Source organism: Orycteropus afer, unplaced genomic scaffold (assembly GCF_000298275.1).
Source record: "Orycteropus afer afer isolate SDZICR_OR568_19922 unplaced genomic scaffold, OryAfe1.0 scaffold00001, whole genome shotgun sequence".
In the NCBI taxonomy this organism is placed as follows: Eukaryota; Metazoa; Chordata; class Mammalia; order Tubulidentata; family Orycteropodidae; genus Orycteropus; species Orycteropus afer.
This window is the reverse complement of record NW_006921588.1, coordinates 19,575,869-19,597,884: the sequence shown is the minus strand read 5'-3', so window position 1 is coordinate 19,597,884 and position 22,016 is coordinate 19,575,869. Positions and strand designations below refer to the sequence as shown.

Sequence of the window (22,016 nt, the reverse complement as noted above, 5' to 3'; positions counted from 1 at the left end):
CTTTTTGCTTTGCTTTGAACACTGCAGTATATAGTGGGTGGTCAAAGTGGTTAGTTGAGTATTTGACTGATTGAAAAAAGGTGCAGTTAATCCAGTAATGATGAATATTTTAAAAGCCTTTTTATTTCAGCATTTGCTTAGGAACTTGGGTTTTTATGTCTTTGTTGTTCTGTGTGTGTTCAAGTTGAAAATTCTAACAAAATTTCCAAATGCTAAGCACAAGAGATGGTCTGTATTGTGTAGGGTGATTACTTCCTTTAAAACAAACAAACAAAAATGATGTATTTGTGTAATTTAGACGTATCTCCAGGTTATAGTCATTGCAACTGTGGACTTAGTGTGGTGCTCACAAGCCCTAAGGATGGTTTGGAGTAGGTGTTTATGTGTGACCTTGGCTCTAGAAAGGCATAGTTTCTAGCAGAGTTTACAGTTCACACTTGAACTCTGATGTGCATAAATAGAAAAACCTCAAGATTTTCTTTCCATCATTAGACCTAAGTTGCAGACATAGCAATGTAAGAAATAATTCTTAATAATACATGTTTTATTATGTTGTATTTCTCATAGAAAATTTTAAACCTCAAATAATTTCTGTTTTGCAAAATGTAATGACTGACAGCTGGCCAGCCACTTATAGTTAGTTGCAGGAACATGCAAAATAAAAATTAAAAAAATAAACTTACCCTTAATCGTTGAATACAAAGATACCCATTATTCATATTTTTGTGTATTTCCTTGCAGTATTCCCACACACAAGCCTACAAACACAAGCACTGGAGTTGTGCTATTCTTCCCCCCACTTAAAAAATATCGTAAGTATTTTCCTATATAACCTAATATCCTTTAGCTTCAAAATACTCCTTTATATGGATGAATTAAAATAGCAGGATTACACATTTTGTTTACATGTAGAAGCTAAGCCATATGGGTATCCAACCAAATACATTGGTTTTTGTTTTTGTTTTTTTTTAAGTAGAAATTCCTGGTAAACATCAGTATGCTTCATATTAGTTGATCTGCTTTCTTTCAGGGTCTTAAACTACTCAGGAACCAGTTACAGATCTCCTTTGGAAGCTGAGTATTGCTTTGCTCAGTGTGCTTAATAAGTAATTTGGGACCAAACAAATTTTGAAAACCAAGACAGAGAAACCTATTTCTCTATAATATCCTTGAGAATAAAAAGACAAAGAAAGGTTTTTCTTTTTTCTTCTTTTTTTAAGTATTAGTTTCCTTTGGCAGGGTTCCTGTTTTATTTCTTCCTCTGAAGCCCTCTTTCAAAGGTAAGATTGTCCTTCCAAACTATCAAGCCCCCTTCTCAGTGCTCTCTTGAGGGATATCCAGAGTATTTAATAACTGCTTAGATTGTATCCATCAAGTGGAGATGAAAACTAAAACATTTTTTACAATGCTTGCCCAACTTGGGAGACTAGACTATCCAATGACAAGATAAGTAGTATGTGAGGAACAGGGGTCCTTGTATTATGTGGATTGAGAGAGACCTCACTAGTTCAAATGCAGAAGAGAGAGTTGCCTTCCATTCTATTCTGAGTTGATCCAGGACCACTTCCAAGAGGGATGGGGCTTGATCAGATAGATGGGATGTGAGTGTGTGGTTAGGAGAGGGGGTGGGCAGAATAAGGCCAAACAGCAATCAGACTAGTTTGTCTGTAAGAAGGAGTTAAAGGCCCTAGACTATGGGGAGTTGTCTCAGAAGCAATAAATTTACCCACTGTCACTCCATAGGAAAGAAATGATAACAGTGGGTGGTCATTTCGTCCTCTCTGGGGAAGTAAATTTCATAGATTAGGAAGTAGAGGAGATTCTTGACTAGGTGGGAAGTGGGCCTAGAAGACATCACAGCTTTCTCTTAATGTTCAGATCCTACAAGAGTTTATACTTCATTGTCAGCTACACTTGCTGTATTTAAAGCAATAGGATATAAAAAACACCTTTTCATAGGTGGCTGAAAAGGATAGGGCTGGGGCTCAGAAAAATAGCAATATTTCTTGAAATCAGAGACAGTATCTTACTTGTCTTAGTATTTCCAGGACCTAGCACAGTGCCTGCCATGAAAAGGGTGCTTGGTTCATTAAACCCTTTTACTGTGAAGAAAAACAGAAGCATTTTTTTAGTTTCTCTCTGTGATTCTCTGGAGACTTTAGGCAGTCAGACCCTTTTTATCTATTATTTATTATTTAATTAAAATAATAATAATAATAATAAGTAGCCCCAGAGTTGTTGTTGTTGTTGTTATGTGCCATCAAGTCGGACCCGACTCACAGCGACCCTTCCTTGGGTTTCTGAGGCAGTATCACTACGGAAGTAGATTGCCCCATCTTCCTTCCGAGGAGTAGCTGGTGGGTTTGAACCGCCAGCCTCTTTACACAGACTCTTTAATTCAACATAATCTGTGGTCTTTGTCTTTCTCTTGGTTTATTTTATTATTGTTCCCTTCATTCTCTGTCATCTCCTTATATGCCCATTCTCACAGGGCACCCAGTTTAATGCGTTCAATATCTCTTTCAGCATATTCTGATTCCTAAAATATTCAGAGAGTTATGTGTTTTCAATTTCCATATATGATATTAAGCCACAGATCTCATTGTGTTCATTCCCAAACACTGTTTGCATTCAGTTTATAGATTTCTTTGCATTCTTCATTAAGGTAATTCCTAGATACAGTATGGTCAGGAAGGAAGTGAGGCAGTTCAGCAGGTTTGTTGTGGCCAGAGAGGGGCAGGGAAGTGAGTGGAGCAGTTTGGAACAACTAAGAGAGATGAACTTGTCTGTCAGTTTGTCATACTGTGGTGTTTGGTAAGACAGACTTGGAGAAGGAAGAGGCCATCCACTTCTCAAACAATTGGCCAGTAAAAACCTTATGAATAGCAGTGAAACACTATCTGATGTATTACTGGAAAACTTTATGAATAGCCCTGAAACATTGTCTGTTATCATGCTGAAAAATGAGCCCCTCAGGTCAGAAGGCAGTCAAAATACATCTGGGGAAGAACTGCCTCCGCAGAGTAGAACCAACCTTGATGTGGATGGAGGAAAGCTTGTGGGACCTCCATTTGCTGATGTGGCATGACTCAAGGTGAGAAGAAACAGCTGCAGATATCCATTAATAATCTGAATGTGCAATGTACAAAGTATGAATCTAGGAGAATTGGAAGTTGTCAAAAATGAAATGGAATTCATAAAGATCGGTATCCTAGGCATTGCTGTTGTTGTTGTTATTTGCTGTCAAGTCAGCCCCGACTCATAGCGACCCCTCCTTGGGTTTCCGAGGCAGTATCACTACGGAAGTAAGATTGCCCAACCTTCCTTCCAAGGAGTGGCTGGTGGGTTTGAACAGCCAGCCTTCTGGTTAGCAGTCAAGTGCCTTAGGTACTATGCTACCAGAGCTCCCATCCTAGGCATTAGTGAGCTGAAATGGACTGGTTTTGACTATTTTGATTCAATCATATGATCTACTATGCCAGGAATGACAAATTGAAGAGGAATGGTGTGGCAATCATCACAAAGAATATATCAAAGTCTATCCTGAAGTACAATGCTGTCAGTGATAGGATAATATCCATATGTCTATAAGGAAGACCAGTTAATACTACTATTACTCTAATTTACCCACCAACCACCAAAGCCAAAAACTAGGAAATTGAAGATTTTTACCAACTTCTGTAGTCTGAAATTGACCAAACATGCAATCAAGATGTGTTGATTATCACTGATGATTGGAATGCAAAAGTTGGAAACAAAGAAGAATCATTGGTAGTTGAAAAATATGGCCTTGATGATAGGAGTAACCCTGGAGATCACACAACAGAATTTTGCAAGACCAACAACTTGCTCATTGCAAATACCTTTTTTGAACAACACAAACAATGGCTATACACATAGACTTTCCCAGATGGAATACACAGGAATCAGATTGACTACATCTATGACAAGAGGCAATGGAGAAGCTCAGTATCTTTAGCCAAAACAAGGCCAGGAGCTGATTGTGGAACAGACCATTAACTGCTCATATGCAAGTTCAAGTTGAAGCTAAAGGCAATTTAAACAAGTCCACAAGAGCCAAACTATGTCCTTGAATATATCCATCCTGAATTTAGAGACCATCTAAAGAATAGATTTGAGGCATTGAACACCAATAACTAAAAACCAGGGGTATTGTGGGATGACATCAAGAACATCATCCATTAAGAAAACAAAAGGTCACTAAAAAGACAGGAAGGAAAGAAAAGACCAAAATGGATGTCAGAAAGATCTCTGGAACTTGCCCTTAATGAACAGTAGCTGAAGCAAATGGATGAAATGACAAGATAAAAGAGCTGAACAGAAGACTTCAAAGAGCAGCTGGAGAAGACAAAGTCTACTATTATAATGAAATGTGTAATAACCTGGAGTTAGAATACCAAAAGGGAAGAACACACTCAGCATTTCCCGAGCTGAAAGAACTGAAGAGGAAATTTAAGCCTCAAATTGCAATACTGAAAGATTCTATGGGCAAAATATTGAATGATGCAGGTAACATGAAAAGAAGATGGAAGGAACACACAGAGTCACTGTACCAAAAAGTTGATGTTCATCCATTTCAAGAGGTGGCATATGGTCAAGAACCAATGGTATTGAAGCAAGAAGTGGAAGCTGCTGAAGGAATTGGCAAAAAACAAGGTTTCAGGAATTGACAGAATACCCATTGAGATATTTCAACAAATGGATGTTGCACTGTAGGCACTTACACGGCTATGCCAAGAGATTCAGAAGACAGCAACTTGGCCAACTGACTGGAAGAGATCCATATTTGTACCCATTCCAAAGAAGGTGATCCCACAGAATGTGGAAATTATCGAATGATATCATTAATATCACATGCAAGTAAAATTTTACTGAAGATAATTTAAAAATGGTTGCAGCAATATATTGACAGAGAACTTCCAGAAATGCAAGCTGGATTCAGAAGCAGAAGTGGAACAAGGGATGTCATTACTGATGTCAGATGCATCTTGGCTCAAAGCAAAGAATACCAGAAAGATATTTACCTGTGTTTTATTGACTATGCAAAAGCATTTGATTGTGTGGATCATGACAAATTATGGATAACACTGAAAAAAAATGGGAATTCCAGAACACTTAATTTTACTATCAGGAACCTGTACATAGACCTGGAGGCTATAATTCCAACAAAGAGATACTGCATTATTTAAAATCAGGAAGGGAGAGTATTAAGGTTATATCCTTTCACCCTACTTGTTCAATCCATATTTTGAACAAATAATCCGAGAAGCTGGACTATATGAAGAAGAACATGGAATCAGGATTGGAGGAAGACTCATTAACAACCTGCAATATGCAGACGACACAACTTTGCTAGCTGAAAGTGAAGATGATTTGAAGCAATTACTGATGATGATTAAAGATTGAGGCTGTGGTATGGATTACATTTCAACAGAAAGAAAATGAAAACCCTCACACAACTGGACCAAATAAGCAACATCACAATAAATGGAGAAAAGATTGAAGTTGTTAAAGATTTCATATTACTTGGTTCCACAATGAACACTGATGGAAGCAGCATTCAAGACATCAGATGATGTACTGCACTGGGCAAATCTTCTGCAAAACACCTCTTTAAAGTGCTGAAGAGCAAAGATGTGTCCCTTGAAGACTAAGGTACACCTAGCCATGGTATTTTCAATTGCATCATATGCATGTGAGAGCTGGACAATGAACAAGGAAGACTGAAGAAGAGTTGGTGCTTTTGAGTTGTGGTGTTGGCGAAGAATACTGAACATACTGTGGACCACCAAAAGAACTTACAAATCTGTCCTGGAAGAAGTACAGTTGGAATGTTCCTTGGAAGAGAGAATGGCCAGACTTTGTCTCACCTACTTTGTTCATGTTGTCAGAAGGGACCATTCCCTGGAGAAGGATATCAGGCTTGGTAAAGTGGAGGGTCAGTGAAGAAGGGGAAAGTCCTCAATGAGATGGATTGACACAGTGGCTGCAATGATGGGCTCAAGTATAGCAAGCATTGTGAGGTTGCACAGGACTGGGCAGTGTTTTGTTCTGCTGTACACAGGGTTTCTATGAGTAGGAGCTGACTTGATGGCACCTAACAACAATAACACCCAGATTGGTTGCCTCTTTGTGAAAGAATTAGAGATGGTTATTGTTTTCTTCTTACTTCCTTTTACTTTTAAAATTTCTGAAGTTGTAAACATTTTTAACTAAGAACTATTTTAAACTGAAAAAACACTATATCTGGAAGTAATAAAAGTGATAGTAGTATACTGACGCCTCAGTGTATAAAAAAATAAAAGTCATTTTAGACAGCTAGAACAGTGGAGTGTTTAAGAGCTGAGCCCTGGAGTTAGGTAAGACCTGGAACCAAATTCCAGTGACTCTGCCAGTGACACTGCATATTACATTGATCAAGTTACTTCACATCTCCAAACCTCTGTTTTTTGTTTGCTTTGACCTGTGAAGTGGGAAAAATAATACCTCTACCTTAGGTGTTTTGTGATATTCAGAGGATGCATCAAATACTCTCAGCATGTGATCTGGCACATAGTGACTACTCAAACAAGGGAGTTGGTATTGTCGTTCTAGAAGTTGTTGTTTTTATTATATTTCTAGAAGTTCAGTCACTGGGCAGTAGTATTAGCTAATGGCATCAGAATCTTTTTCGTGTAAATAATGGATTATTCAAAGTGAGATTTAGTTCTCTTTGTTCTCTAGATCATCCATAAAAGAACATTTGAGAGAAGTCTGTGCACTTTTCAATTATTTTTTAATGTGTCTCTTACCTTTGCTTTTATCATCAGTTCCTCATGCTTATGGATTAGCTCTTCATTGTCTGAAAGTGATGAACCTAGATGTTGTTCTTGTAAATCTCTTATAGTTTTCTGAAACCAACAAGTCACCTAGGTAAGAATCAACAAAGCAGGATGAAATTTCAAGTAACCAGAATAAATAAAAAATGGAAAATATTTCCTCAACTTTTCAAAGCTTAAGCTACTTAAATATTTTTAAGTATTTATATATATATTCATTTAATGTACTAAAATAATATATATAATTGGGTTTTCCTTTTTTCTTCATTTAAACCTCTATATGCTTGAGGGAAAAACTGTAATCTCAGAAAAGTATGAAAATGATTTATCAGTTGACTGGATTACATGACATGAAGAAAATAATTCAAAATCTCCTAACAAGGAAGAGCCACAGTGAATTCCCACACAGTCCATAAATCATGCATTCTCTTAGAATACAAGTCTCCTTTCCTGGATAACAATAGAATCTGAATATAGTTACATAGATCTGTATGAAGATATTAAATAGTATATGTAGAATCATATTCTGTGCTATATAAACATAGTGTAAAAATAGTTAGCTGCAATTGCTGGAAATCTGTGTTAAGAAAATAAATGGAGAAGTTGTTAAAATTCCATTAACGTCATAAATGGCTCAGGGCACCACTCATATTCATTTAGACTACATTTACAATATGTGTCATACACAATGGTAAAACAACAAACAGCAAAGAACGTGAAAGAAGTATACATTTTTAAATGATGACACGACTTGACTTGGGACTGATGGCATGGGCCCCTGAATGAAGATTCTATACCCTAATTAAGGAAAAGGGCTTGGAGTTTAACTCTCAAATCCTGTACATCATTATCCTCATGGTCACATCATAGCTACTGGTTTTCTATGCGTGAGATCCGACTTGATGGCAATGAGTTTAGTTTTTTTGGTTTACTACTTTGCTAGTTGCCTTTCAGGCATTGTTATAAGTTAAATTATATCCTCCACAAAATACGTTCAAATCTTAACTCCTGGTACTTGTGACTGTGACCTTATGCAAATATTGTTGTTGTTAGGTGCTGTCAAGGTGATTCCAACTCATACTGACCCTATTAGGTACAAAAGAATGAAACACTGCCCAGTCCTGCTCCATCCTCACAATCCTTGCTATGCTTGAGCCCATCTTTGCAGCCACTGTGTCAATCCATCTGATTGAAGGTCTTAGCCTTTTTTCTGACTCTCCACTTTATTAAGCATGCTATCCTTTTCCAGCGACTGCTCCCTTCTGACCACATGACTAAAGCAGGTGAGACGAAGTCTGGCCATTCTCACTTCTAAGAAGCATTCTGGCTGCACTTCTTCCAGGATAGATTTGTTGGCTCTTCTGGCAGTCCATGGGATTTTAAGCATTCTTTGCCAACGTCACAATTCAAAGGTATCAATTCTTTTTCAGTCTTCCTTATTCATTGTCTAGCTTTCACATGCATATGAGGCTATTAAAAACACCATGACCTGGATTAGGCACACTTTAGTCTTCAAAGTGACATCTTTGCTCCTCAACACTTTAAAGAGGTCATTTGCAGCAGGTTTGTCCAGTGCAATAAGACATCTGATTTCTTGACTGCTACTTCAATAACTGTTGATTATGAATCCAAGTAAAATGAAATTTTTAACAATTTCAATCTTTTCTTCATTTGTCATGGTGTTGCTTATTACGCAAATAAGATCTTTTAAAATATGATTAAAGTTAACATAAGGTCATATTGGAGTAGGGTGAGTCCTAATCCAATATGACTCACTCACTGCTATTGAGTTGATTCCAACTCATAGAGACCCTCATTGCGTTTCCAAGGCTGTAAATCTTTAAAGAAGCAGACTACCCAATCTTTCTTCCATGGAGTGGATGGTGGGTTTGACCCAACAACCTTCTGGTTAGCAGCCAAATGCCGTACTACACCACCAGAGCTCTTTTATCCAATATGACTACGTTGTTGTTGTTGTTATGTGCCGTCGAGTCGGACCCAACTCATAGCGACCCCTCCTTGGGTTTCCAAGGCAGTATCACTACGGAAGTAGATTGCCCCATCTTCCTTCCGAGGAGTGACTGGTGGGTTTGAACCGCCAGCCTTCTGGTTAGCAGCCAAGTGCCTTAGTCACTATGCTACCAGAGCTCCCAATATGACTACAGTCCTTACAAAAAGAGAAGAGAAACAGAGACAAAGACACAAAGAGAAGACAGCCATGTGAAGACAGAAACTGGTATTAGAGCTATGCTGCCACAAACCAAGGAACACCTGGGGCTACCAGACACTGGAAGAGGCAAGGAAAGATCTTCCCCTAGAGTCTTCAGAGAGAGCATGGTCCTTCCAACACCCTGAATTCATCCTTTAAAACTGTGAGAGAATATATTTCTGTTTTAAGTCACCCCATGCGTAGTACTTTGTTACAGCAGCCCTAAGAAACTAATATAGTCATCATCTCTATTTCTCTCAACAACTTATTTTAAAGACAATGTGACTGAGGTTCAGAGAGGTTAACAACTTATCCAAGGCCACATAGCAAATGGTAGAGAAAGGATTTGTCTCCACATGGACTTGATCCTGAAGTCCAAGCTTGTTCCGCTGCATGCTACTGCTATTGTTGGGTAGCCTCAAGATCCACAGTCCTGTGATTAGTAGGGAATAACTTCAAACCTGAAAAATGGATTGCAGCAGTCCATTCAAAGTGTAGGGATTGCCACAGACTTACACTATTTTTTTCTTCAGCCTAAACTCTCCTGCCTGGGACAGCCTTAGGATTTCTCTAAAATTTATAAAGTGGAGAAATGAGTGGAGCAGGTGGCTAAGAAGAAAGCTAGGTTATATGTGAGGTTCCACACAATAAATGTACACCACACATGTGAACAATGCCATGTCATAGAAGTAAGAGTTAGAGAGTCACCTAGAAAAAGGCATTCTATGACCATTACAGAGCTGATATCGCAAACCTGAAAATGAGATAAAAAGGTCTGCACCAACCCTTAACAGTTTCCAGCATAGAATAGGCAGTAAAATAAGGGGCAGGAGGGTTTCTCTAGCTTTCTGCTAGTTGGAAATCTTTGTTAATGAGCATTTCAGCCCATCATCCGTGCAAAGAAAAGCTTAACAATGATCCAGTCACTGTAAGTAGTCACTGTTTTCATATGAAATACACTTCATTTTCTTCAAAATACTTGGTAATCTATGTATAATATACATATCATCTAGCCCTTATTTCAAGTATCATGTTTAAGGATTCACAGTTTTTTTAAGATAGTATATCTTGCTGGTGTTTTAATTAGAACTATATGATATATATAATGTGCATTAAATAAAACCCACAGAATATTTTTATTAACAAGAGCTATAAAATGGATCCATTAATGCATTTAATTTTTATAAAAAAAAATAATTTCTCACAAAAGATTCAGTGAACCTGTATAAAAATCCAACTAGAGGAATTATTTAAGGATTTCATCAAAGCAAAATGGATCAGGAATATGTTAGCTTGCAAGAGATCATTTATTTTGTTAACTCATGGAAATGAATTTTATTCATTCTTAGCTAAAGTGAGAGGAACTGAGAATCTTAACAATGCATTGGATAGTTAATATAGAGTCTGAGTGAACAAAAAATGGGTACAAACAGGTGTTCCCTAATCTCTAAAAACAGGTGAGAAGTCTGAACCCCAGATAATCCTATTAAATTTCATGAGTCAAAGACTTGTCATCTAGCACATGCCAGCAGTGATGAAAGCTGGTAAGGAGTGAGTTGTTTTGATTTTTTAAGGTATCTAATAACCACAGTCCCTAGATTTGGAAAATACTATTCCAACCCCCAAAGGACATTATTCTTATAAGGGAGTATGCATATTTCCTCAAGATCTATGCTGATAATCATTATAGCCTAGTTACATATCTGCCTATAAAGCATCCTGGTTCTCTAGAGTGATACATTTTTACTACTAGATAAACCCTGCAAAGAAACATAAAAATAAATTGGCATCAACTCAGAAGTAAGTAGATCATGGTGAAGGTGTTACTTGTCATCATGAGGCATTCACGCATATGAGCAGCTTCTATGATCAGATTTACCCTGTGTGCTATGGGATGCACACAGAGTGGGCTCTCAGTCCCCCTGATGCTAAAAGTAAGTGCCCTAAATAACTGAGAGTATATCAACCATAATACTCTGCCACTCGGTAAATAAATCAGTCATTGTGTCCAGTGAGTAGTTACCGCAGACAGCTGCATAGATATTCCAAGTGCACTTTTTATAAGCTTTTAAAATATATCAGCTGCTTTCCAAAAGCCTGAGTGGTAAATTCAGTAAATGATGCATCATGGCATTTCAGTAGAACATGGTCCCTGCAAAAGGATGAGAACAAGTGTCAAGAGTTGAGAGGATGTAGAAAGGAAGGAAGAACAAAAGGCATTCCTAGTATCTGCTGGAAATCCTTCTGGTCAATGCAGGATTAAGAGGAAAGAACAATTTTCCTCTCTCTTCCCAGTTTCTACTTTTCAACTTGACCTGAGTGATGTGTGTACAGTTATCCCACAAGTTTGACATGACATGACATTCTACGTACTCAGTAGTACTGAGGGGAGTTAGAACTAAGGCAGAGAAGGAATGGGGCTTTTTTTTTTTTTTTTTTTTTTTGCAGGGAGGACATTTCTCTTCTTTTATTTTGAGAAAGATAAGCCGGCAAAGATGTAAAGAAAGAGCAATCAGAGATGGTCAGTGAAAACCAAGAGATGCCTTGGAAGTTATACTTGTACTGTTCAATATGGTAGCCACTAACCAACCACCTTTGGCTACAGAGTATTTAAAATGCGGCTAGTCCAAATTGAAATGTGCTATAAGTATAAAATAGATTTCATAGATTTAGTATCAAAAAACAAAGATATTTCATTAAGAATTTTTATATTGCTTACATGTTGAAATAATAATATTTTGCAGGTATAGTGACATAAATAAGGAGCCCTGGTGGAGCAGTGGTTAAGCATTCAGCAATTAATGGAATGGTGGTAGTTCAAACCCACTAGCTGTTCCAGAGGAGAAAGATGAGGTAATCTGCTTCCATAAAGATTTACAGCCTTGGAAACCCTATGGGCACTGCTACTCTGTCTTAAATGGTCGTTGCAAGGCAGAAGTTACTTGATGACAGTAATTGGTTTATTCTTCATTTTTGGGATTGAATGTATTATTACTTTGTAATTTTTTATGTGGCTTTTTATTTTTTAATGTTTCTTTTCACCTTTTTTAATGTGTATATATTAGAAAATTCTGCCACTTGTCTGTCAGTTTGTCATACTGTAGTGGCTTGCATATTGTTGTGATGCTAGAATCATGTTATTTTCGATAGCTTCATATACATGTGAGAGCTGAACAATGAATAAGGAAGACCACAGAAGAACTGATGCATTTGAATTGTGGTATTGATGAAAAATATTGACTATATCATGGGCTGCCAGAACAAATAAATCTGTCTTGGAAGAAGTACAGCCAGAATGCTCATTAGAAGCAAGGATGGCCAGACACCATCTCATGTACTTTGGTCATGTTATCAGGAGGAACCAATCCTGAGAGAAGGATATCATGTTTGGTAAAGTAGAGGGTCAGCAAAAAAGGTGAACAAGGATGAACAAGGCCTTCAACGAGTTGGATTGAGGCAGTAGGCTACAACAATGGGCTCAAACATAGCAAAGATTGTGTGGATGGTGCAGGACTGGGCAGTGTTTTGTTCTGTTGCACAGAGGGTCACTATGAGTAAAAACTGACTCAGCAGTACCTAACAGCAAGAACCACTAGACAATTTAAAATCACATACATGACTTATATAGTTTCATTGGATGGGACTACAATTCAAGGCCAAATATCATACATAGATCTATAACTGAATTTTAATTAAGAGCAATTTAAAATAGTGAAGTCAGGAAACTGGTGGGATATGATATTAGTTGATAAGGATTTATGGACCACTGACTTGGAGGGCCTAGGAGCTCTGGTAGTGCAGTGGTTAAGGCATTCAGCTGCTAACCAAAAGGTTGGTGGTTTGAACCACCTACTGCTTGGTGGTGTAGTGCCTAAGGCCCTTGACTGCTAACCAGAAGAAGGTTGGTGGTTCAAACCCACCAGCCACTCCTCGGAAGGAAGATTGGGCAATCTACTTCTTGGAGTCCCAAAGAGTGGTCACTGTGAGTTGGAGACAACTCGACAGCGCATAACAATAACAACAACAACAACTGCTCTGCCAGAGAAAGATGAATCAATCTGCTTCCACAAAGATTTACAGCCTGGGAAATCCTATGGGGGCAGTTCTACTGTGTCCCATAAGGTCATTATAAGTTGGAATCGACTTGATGGCAAGGGGTTTGGGTTGGAGTTGGAGGGGCTTGAGTAAAAATAACAACTTTTTAAGAAAAATGTGTTGGCTAAGTGAAGGGGGCATAGCATGATAGCTTTAATGAAAGCAGAAGAAATGAAGGGGCTCCTCCTCCAACCCCTTGCCTTTTATTTCTTTATTTGGTTAGAAAAGATTTAAGCAGAGGAAACACAGCCAGCAAAAAGGAAGACACTGAAGATGCATGGAAGAGGATGATGTAGTAATGTACCAGAGAGTGGAAATTTTGGAAGCAAGCATTACTGACAGCATTAGCACTGGATAAGGTGTAGTGAGGAACCGGCTATTGGTTTGGGCATGTAATACATGCCACCACCACCCCCGCTCCCCCCCCAAAAGGAAGATAAGAATGAAGCAAATAAGAGATGTGAACCAGACCTTTACAGAGAGGCTATTCTAGGTAAGTTAAAATTGTTACCCAATCCAATATTTACACCACTCCTATGAGGGAGATATTTGCCTTTTCAACAGATGATGAAACATACCCAGACAGTTAAATAACTTGCCTAAGATCACAAAACCACTAAGAGGAAATCTCGTAGGTGAGGACAGAAATGCCAGAGACAGAATACATGCTTTCTTGTCTAGTGCTTTTCCTTCTCATAACATCTATCTGCAGAATCAAAGTATTCCTGAGAAGAGAAATGGTTCTTATTATCCTATGTTCCCTGAGTTGATAATCGATTCAACAGTAATGGGTTTTTAAGGTTATGAACATTCTTAAAACAAAAATTTAAATGCAACGGTATAGTTATAGAACCTAATTCTAACATGGAAATGGGTCCTGTTTAAAATCATGAGGGCTAAATGGGAATATTGCATCAGAAAGGATAATGAGTGTGTGGGCCACACCCCTTGGAAATTGTGCCTAAGAGGAAGAGGCCAGCAGTAGGCAGAAGTGACAGCAAGGGTAGAATGAGAATTCCAGTTCCCAAAGAGTATGTGGTCTGAACAGGACTAAAATGGGAACACAGCCAATTGGAAATGTTCTCTGATTGTCAAGGATGAACAAGGGCAAGAAGGAAAACTGCTGCTGCATTCCAAAGAGATGCACCAGATTGCCATGCCACCATCCCACCTGCCTTCACCCCCAAGCCTGTCTCTTTGTATGCAGTTTATTCTGCAATGTGAGATTAGATCTTGTTTTTTGATCTTTGTTTAAAACTATGCTGGAGGAGGCCAGCTAGCAGTAAGTAATTCAAACCACTTTAATAGAAATGCTTAAGGGAAGATGAAAATCTCTACAAATTACTTTCATTTTCTTTTCCATGCACATAACAGTTCATATTGAATAACCAATTACTATTAGAGACAGAAAAACTGATAAAGGGGGAGAAATGCATAAGTTATTTATCTTCTTTAACCCAAGGCTTTTTGATGGTCTCTCTTCCAATTACTAAAAATACACACATTCAGAGATGTTTTCAATTATAGTTGCTAGCCACAGGTGACAGTTCTGATGTCTACTTTGATTTTGAAGGCATGTTAGTATTATAATGACCATTTCAGCATTTTTTTTTTTTTTTTTTTTTTTAGGATAGGGAAACCAGTTGTTTTTATTTTGTTTCAGGTGATCCAGTCAAATGCACTGTAGTCAGTTAAACAATAACCAGACTTCAAATAGCCGTTTGTTCCATTAGGTGATAATATCAGAGGAAGGGACACTAAAGCCAATGTCACTAATATTTTGTACCTGAAAACTCAAGAGCAGTGTAGGAAAGAATTACTGCCAAAAATGTGGCTTGGGTTTCTATTTTGAGGTTCATTCTAGAACTGATCTAATTATTTTCCTACTCTTAATTGGACAAGGGGCTGTGGTAGCACAGTGCCTAAGGCATCTGATTGCTAACCAGAAGGTTGGTGGTTCAAACTCACCAGCCACTCCATGGAAGCAAGACTGGGCAAAATACTTCTGTAAAGATTTACTGCCTCAGAAACCCAATGACTCTGCTATGAGTCAGAACTGACTCAATGGCAGTGGGTTTTTTTTTTTTTTTTGGGTATTAATTAGACATTATTATTATTTCACTTTCTATTTCTGGGAGATTCTAGGAGGACTGTGTTTACAATTTTATTTTCTGAAATTTGGGAGCTCTCCATGATTTATTCAAATCAACAGGGAGGCATTAGTATCTCTCAGACAAATGATCCAATCTCAATATTCTTTGTTGATGGGTAGTAGGAAAGCTAAAACACATTATTCGTCACAAAGCAAAGTTCATTACTTTATAAACAGATTCACAGATAATCTATCTCCCTGTCTAGAATTCTAATTTTATGTGTTTAATTATTCTGACTTAATATATAATTTCTCTTCTCACATTTCTGTTTCAAGAAAAACCACACTAAGGAGCTTTTCTTTCCTCACTAACATTGCTTTTAACTCTTACTTGTTTTTAGGCAAACTTCCATCTACTTAATGGTGCAAAGTGGCTTAGTCTAATGGATAAAATCAATACCCTGAAAGTTTCTGGACCAAAATTTTATCCTAGCATTGCTTCTGACTCATGTAGGAAGAATTCACACAGCACTGGAAGTTCTTTCTCAAGAAAGGAACAGATCTCAGCCCAGGATTGCAATTATGTGCATCCCTGCCACAGATATCCAAGGCATGGTTTTCTCAATATACTTTAAGGCTCTTATCTAAGTGGTCTGGAGCAAATTATATCCTGTGTGTGTGTGTGTGTGTGTGTGTAAGAGAGAGATTGATTAATTACAAGGCTACTTAAGAGCGAGAGCAAAGTTTGATATTTCCACATTACTATTCTTGTTCTAGGACACAAAGCTAATGAGTTTCATTCTAAAAGCTTTAGTCTAAACTACAAGTTGCTGGGAAAAAAATGAGAGTCAGAAACCTTTATATAAACATGGTAAATAACTGCTAAATTTTAAAGGCTATTTTAATCCTTTCAAAGTCTGACATTTATTATTTTATTTTCTTAGGAGTCTACCTATAAAGAGCATCGCAATTAATTGGGGACCATGAGAATGAGAAGAGAGGGAGAACTAATTTCACTCCCTGGTCAGTCTGAAGAACAGGGTCAAAGGGGACGGGTAGGAAAGGAGGCAGTGCCCAGGAGAAAAGGAAAAAGAACAATCCCCAGCACAGGAGGAGAGAAAGGGAAACACATCAGGAAGGCGGATGGAGATGCTCAGGCAGCCCCTGGGGCTTGATGAATCTTAGCTCAAACAACAATAGCTAAGGTTGCCGTTCAATGGAAAGGCAGGAGGGTAAGGGTTTTACCTAGCCTTTCCCAGGGAGAACACGTATCCAACAGCTTTGTCATTAGTCCTGTCACTTCTGAGAAAATAATTTAGTTACAGTGTGTGTCCTCTATCCCCCGGCCAACTGATTTTGAGGCTTAACTAATTGTGCCCAATTAAAATGTTGTTAGGTCTTCAGTTCAACTAAACAGAACTGACTAACTAACTAGATAATGCAATCAACTATGAGGAGCCCTAGTGGCACAATGGTTAAAGTGCTTGGGTGCTAACTGAAGGGTGGGCAGAACTGACCTGTTGCCCCATGGGAGAAAGATGTGACAGTCTGCTTCCATAAAGATTTAGAGCCTTGGAAATCCTGAGTCAGTTCTACTCTAGTCCTACAGGGTCGCTGTAAGTCTGAATCAACTCCAAGGCAACTGGTTTGTTTGCTTGTTTGTTGGTAATCAGCTATAATAAGTGTAAATGAGCTAATGAAAGTTAGAAAAAGAAAAACTGATTTTTACTTTATCTTTCAGATAAAACTGACCTTTTAAATAAACTAAGCTGAATAGCTAGGCATGAAATGGCATTCATTCCCCTTTACACCATAGCAACATTTTAGAAAGCTAAGAATATCTGGTGATTTAGAGAATTGATGTGGGATCCAGCAAGTACATGTGATTTTAAGGGTCTCTTAGTATCCAGCAAAGCTGAAAAAGTGATCACCAAAGTATGTAGTGATGTGGTGAACATTTGAACATTTATTGAGCACTTAGCATATGCCAAGATGTACTCTAAGTACTCTTGCATACACAATTTGGTTTATTTTACAACAAATCTATAGGTAAATATTTTTATCATCATCAATTTTTAGAATAGGAAACTGAAGCACAGAATCCAAATAACTTTCCCAAAGTCATATAAATAGTAAATGTAGAAGCTGGGATTGATGTCCATGCTATCTGTTCCAGAGTTGCTGTGTACGTTATCTTTGACATATAGTGACATTGAAAGCCACGTGGTTAGCATTCTCATTAGGAAAAGTTCTTGTTGCTTTCAAAAGTGAATGCTTCTCCTGTGAATACTTGGAGATAACTTGTATTTACTGCTGGCATGCATAGGTGTGAATTCTAGAGAGAACCCATGCGTTAACATGAAATTCTGTGATAATTTTAAAACTACAAGTGGTTGGATACTCATGCCTGTCTGTTACTGAGCTATGCTATTGGATGTCAATATCATCAGGGTAATTCAGCATTATGCCAGCCAACGTTTGAAAGCTACAGTCACAAAGAATTTTTTTTTTTAACCCTTGCTTTGTGCTAGGAAGCTCTGGTGGTGTAGTGCCTAAGGCATTTGACTGCTAACCAGAAGGCTGGTGGTTCAAACCCACCAGCCACTCCTCAGAAAGAAGACTGGGCAATCTACTTCCATAGAGATTTGTTGTTGTTTGTTTGTTGTTATGTGCCGTCGAGTCAGCCCCGACTCATAGCGACCCCTCCTTGGGTTTCCGAGGCAGTATCACTACGGAAGTAGGATTGCCCAAAGAGATACCGCCGTGGAAATCCAAGAAGGGATCACTATGAGTGGGACTGACTCTACAGCAGTGAGTTTGGATTGGTTTTTTGTGCTAGCTACTAAGCTAGGCTCTTTCTATGTATCTCATATTAACTTATGTTATTCATCCATCTAAGCTTCTAAGTCCTAAATAGAAAATGGCATTGTTTAAAAGAGCACACACATGTATGCTGAGTTTTATAGTTGTTCAGCAGTTACAAGACAGATGCCCTGAGGTTTTATTTATGTGTGTCATCCTGAAAACATTTTAGTTGCCTATTGACAAGGAATACACACATGGTATATGATATATATTGTACTTAAATTATAAAACCACAGAGACCTTCCAAATGTGAGTTATATTATCCTCTTCCCACCAAAGATGTGTATCTTTATGTGATCTGGGTATAATAAGAGATTGTCCTCCTGTCTTACTTAATTCTCCTAGGCGTCCTTGACACTGTCTTGTACAAAGAGACCATGAATAACTTACTTTTAATTTATTTGTTTGTCTCACTTATGCTTGATTGGAGCAATTGAGAAAAATTACATTCATAAATCTTCTTGCCAAGATAATTAATTATGCACGAAAGACTCCAAGCTGCTTCTGATTTTCATTAATGAAGCAGATTATCTACAAAATAAGATGCTGCTGTAGTTGAAAAGAAAGGTCAGCTGTTCATCTTCAAATGTAAAAAGAAGTGTACAGTTTTACTTCTGAAAAATAATGGTAAATAGTATGCTATGTTTATATTTGTCAGGCTGTCACATCCCAATTAAGATTTTTTTTTTAAAATGTGGTTTTCATTTACTCTTTTTCTTTTTTCCTGCTATTGCTGTAAATCTTACTTAAGTTGCTATCATCCTGGCCACTTAATTTCTTTTCCAAAGGAAAATTAGCTGACCTATTGTAGTTCAGAAGTGTTAGTCCATAAGCACTTAGAATTAAGAAGCACTGGATTCATCTTTAAATGGCCCTTAAGAGAGAACACACATCAGACATCCAGACATTCACATTACTATTCATCAGTAATCTTTGCTCTAATTCACCATTTAATTTTCGTTTTTCTTAAGTGATTAAAATGATTGACAAAGCTAGTATTTTATTAATCCAAGGTTTGACAGCTTCTATGTTCCCTTAAAATAAGTACAGAACTGACAAAAAAAAAATCTTGTCTATCAGATGGCACCATGCTAAGAAGCCCTTTGCCCACCAATGCAGCATGTGCTGCTGTATGCCTCTGGGTTCCATGGAGTTCTACGATCATCACATAGATCATCTGGGAACATGATAGTCACAGGTCCCTCATGCTACTCCTCACCAGTGCAGCAACAAACTTAAAAAGAACTTGCAGAAAAACTTAAAAACTTAAGTAAAGTAGGTATGTTTATACTTCCCTGAATTTATTACTTATCTAGAGGATCGCTAATCTTTTTGCACTGGAACAGTGGTTCTCAACTGGGGCGAGTTGTATCTCCTAAAGGAAATTTAGTGAGTCTGGAGGTATTATTTGGTAACAATGGGGCAGTGTGTTACCAGCATCTTGAGAGTAAAGACCAGGGATACTGTTCAACATCCTACAAGATATGAATGGATTATGAGTCAGCATCAACTCAATGGCAACAGCTATGGTTTTTTGCTTTTTAAAATGTCAATAGTGTCAAGGTTGAGAAACCCTACATTAAAAGGAATAGTTGAAAGGCTAATCTAATTTAAGTCCTGTTCTTCCAGCTTGAAATAAGAACTGGTTTCTTCTGGCTTCATTTTTGGTCCTGGCAGTAAGGTTTTTTTTTTTTTGTTTTTGTTTTTTTTTTGAAATATATATGTCTGTATAAGGTTCTATGGTGGCATAGTGCCTAAGGTATTTGACTGCTTGCTAACCAGAAGGCTGGCAGTTCAAATCCACCAGCTGGTCCATGGAAGGAAGATGGGACAGTCTACTTCTGTAAAGATTTATTGCCTTGGAATCCCAGTGGGGGCCGGTATGAGTTGGAACTGACTCAATGGCAGTGAGTTGGTTAGGTTTATTTGTCTGTCTCTCCACTTTGGCTCACAGCAATAACATAAAATCATGTGAAGGCACCCCTTCCCAGTGCATGCAGACCAGGAAACCTCCCTCCATCTCATTTGCCTTCTTAAAATCCCCATTCACTGAGCTGAGTATGGGATTGGGGCAATTCAAAATATTGCAATAAATATTTCACCAATTTGAGTTGGGGATTTTAGAAGAGAGTTCGGTCTACTCTTACTCTCAAATAAATGGAATCAAAGAATATGTGACAACATATTGGCAATTGATCAGAGCTGTGCCTTGCAGTATGGGTACTGAACTTCACAAGACTGCAAACTCATCATATACACCCTCTAAAAAGAAAAAAAGCTCTCTGACCACTGAGCATCTAGCCAAAGGATAAGGTAATATTTCTTTATTGATACCAGGACAGTCTTCAAAGAGCATTATCTCTGCTCAGGGCTGACAAACTTTTCACTGACATTGGAAGCAACTTAGTACAATTCAGCACCAACATTCTCTCCAACTTTCCAGAAAACTGCAATTAACATTTCAGAATTTCAAAGAAATGTATCTAAAATTAGTGACCTGGAATGAAGTGGGAAAGGGAATCTAATGATAGAACACAGTCATTTTCAAAACTGCCCATGGGTATTCTCTGAAATTAATATTACAATGAAAAGAAATAATAAAAATCTTTGTTTTGCTATTACTTACTTGGGCAAACAATATGTTATTTTGGACCAAAGTCTTCTGAACCAAAGACCAAAGGGTCTGACCACAACTACTGAGAAAATGTTCCAGAGTACAGCTAATCCACGTAATGATCAACACCCATTAGCAGAGACTGGGACATCCCCTTGGATTACCTGGTTTTCTTGCTGGTCCCACTGACACATCCGCATAACTTGCTCCAATTCCTGCCTCTGTCGCTTCAGGTACTTGTCTAGTTGCCGTCTCCTGTCTTGTAGAAGTTCAAGAAGGCTGTCAATCTTTAAGCAGCTGCTATGAGCTCCCTGAATCAACTCAGGATTCACATTAGGCCCATCACATTTGAATTTTTCTATGAATTCAGTGAGTTGTTGACTTTTGTTTAGAAGGGCAAGAGATCTTTCTAAGAGTTCTAGAAGAAAATTAGAAAGGAAAAAGAATTGTGGTATAAGCAAGTTTTTATATAGTAATATTCAGACTCAATAGATTTTAAAAACTCAAAGCTCACTGCTGTCGAGTCAGACCCAACTCATAGCGACCTGGGTTTCTGAGGCAGTATCACTATGGAAGTAGATTGCCCCACTTTCCTTCCAAAGAGTGGTTGGTAGGTTTGAAACGCCAGCCTTCTGGTTAGCAGTCAAATGCCTTAGGCACTAGCTACTCTGGTAGCGACTCCTCAGAAGGAAGGTGGGACAAGCTACTTCCATAGTGATATCACCTGGGAAACCCAAGTAGAGGTCACTATGAGTTGAACTCAAGGCAGTAAGTTTGGTTTTTCGTATTACATGTTCCCCTAGCAAAACTTTCCTCTCATTCACAGCTTAACACAGTTATAGTTTTCCATTTATATGTGGGATTACTTGATTCATATCTGTCTTTACCACTAGTTGTTATTGTTGTTAGGTGCTGTGGAGTCGTTTCCGACTCATAGAGAGCCCATGCACAGCAGAACAAAACACTGCCCGATCCCACGCCAGCTCCATGATCCCTGCTATACTCGAACCAATCATCGCAGCCACCGTGTCAATCCATCTTGTTGAAGGCCTTCCCCTCTTTCGTCGACCCTCCACCAAGCATGACATCCTTCTCCAGGGAATGGTCCCTTCTTACAACATGACAAAAATAGGTGAGACGAAGTCTGGCAATTCTCGCTACCAAGAAGCATTTTGGGCGCACTTCCTCCAGGACAGATCTGTTAGTTCTTTTAACAGTCCATAGTACTTTCAGCATTCTTCACCAGCACCACAACTCAAAAGCATCAACTCTTCTTCAGTCTTCCTTATTCATTGTCCAGCT

The 22,016-nt window shown here is 38.2% G+C and overlaps 1 protein-coding gene across 1 annotated transcript in view; it reads right to left on the bottom strand.

Moving 5' to 3' along the window:
• CCDC141 (coiled-coil domain containing 141) overlaps window positions 1–22,016 on the bottom strand; it is a 301,605-nt gene that overhangs the window by 194,782 nt on the left and 84,807 nt on the right. The window contains exons 5-6 of the mRNA XM_007936905.1: window positions 20,879–21,132; window positions 6,813–6,929 (exon numbers count right to left, since the gene is read on the bottom strand). Of these exons, the coding sequence (XP_007935096.1) occupies window positions 6,813–6,929; window positions 20,879–21,132 (371 nt within the window). The remainder of the gene's footprint in view (window positions 1–6,812; window positions 6,930–20,878; window positions 21,133–22,016) is intronic.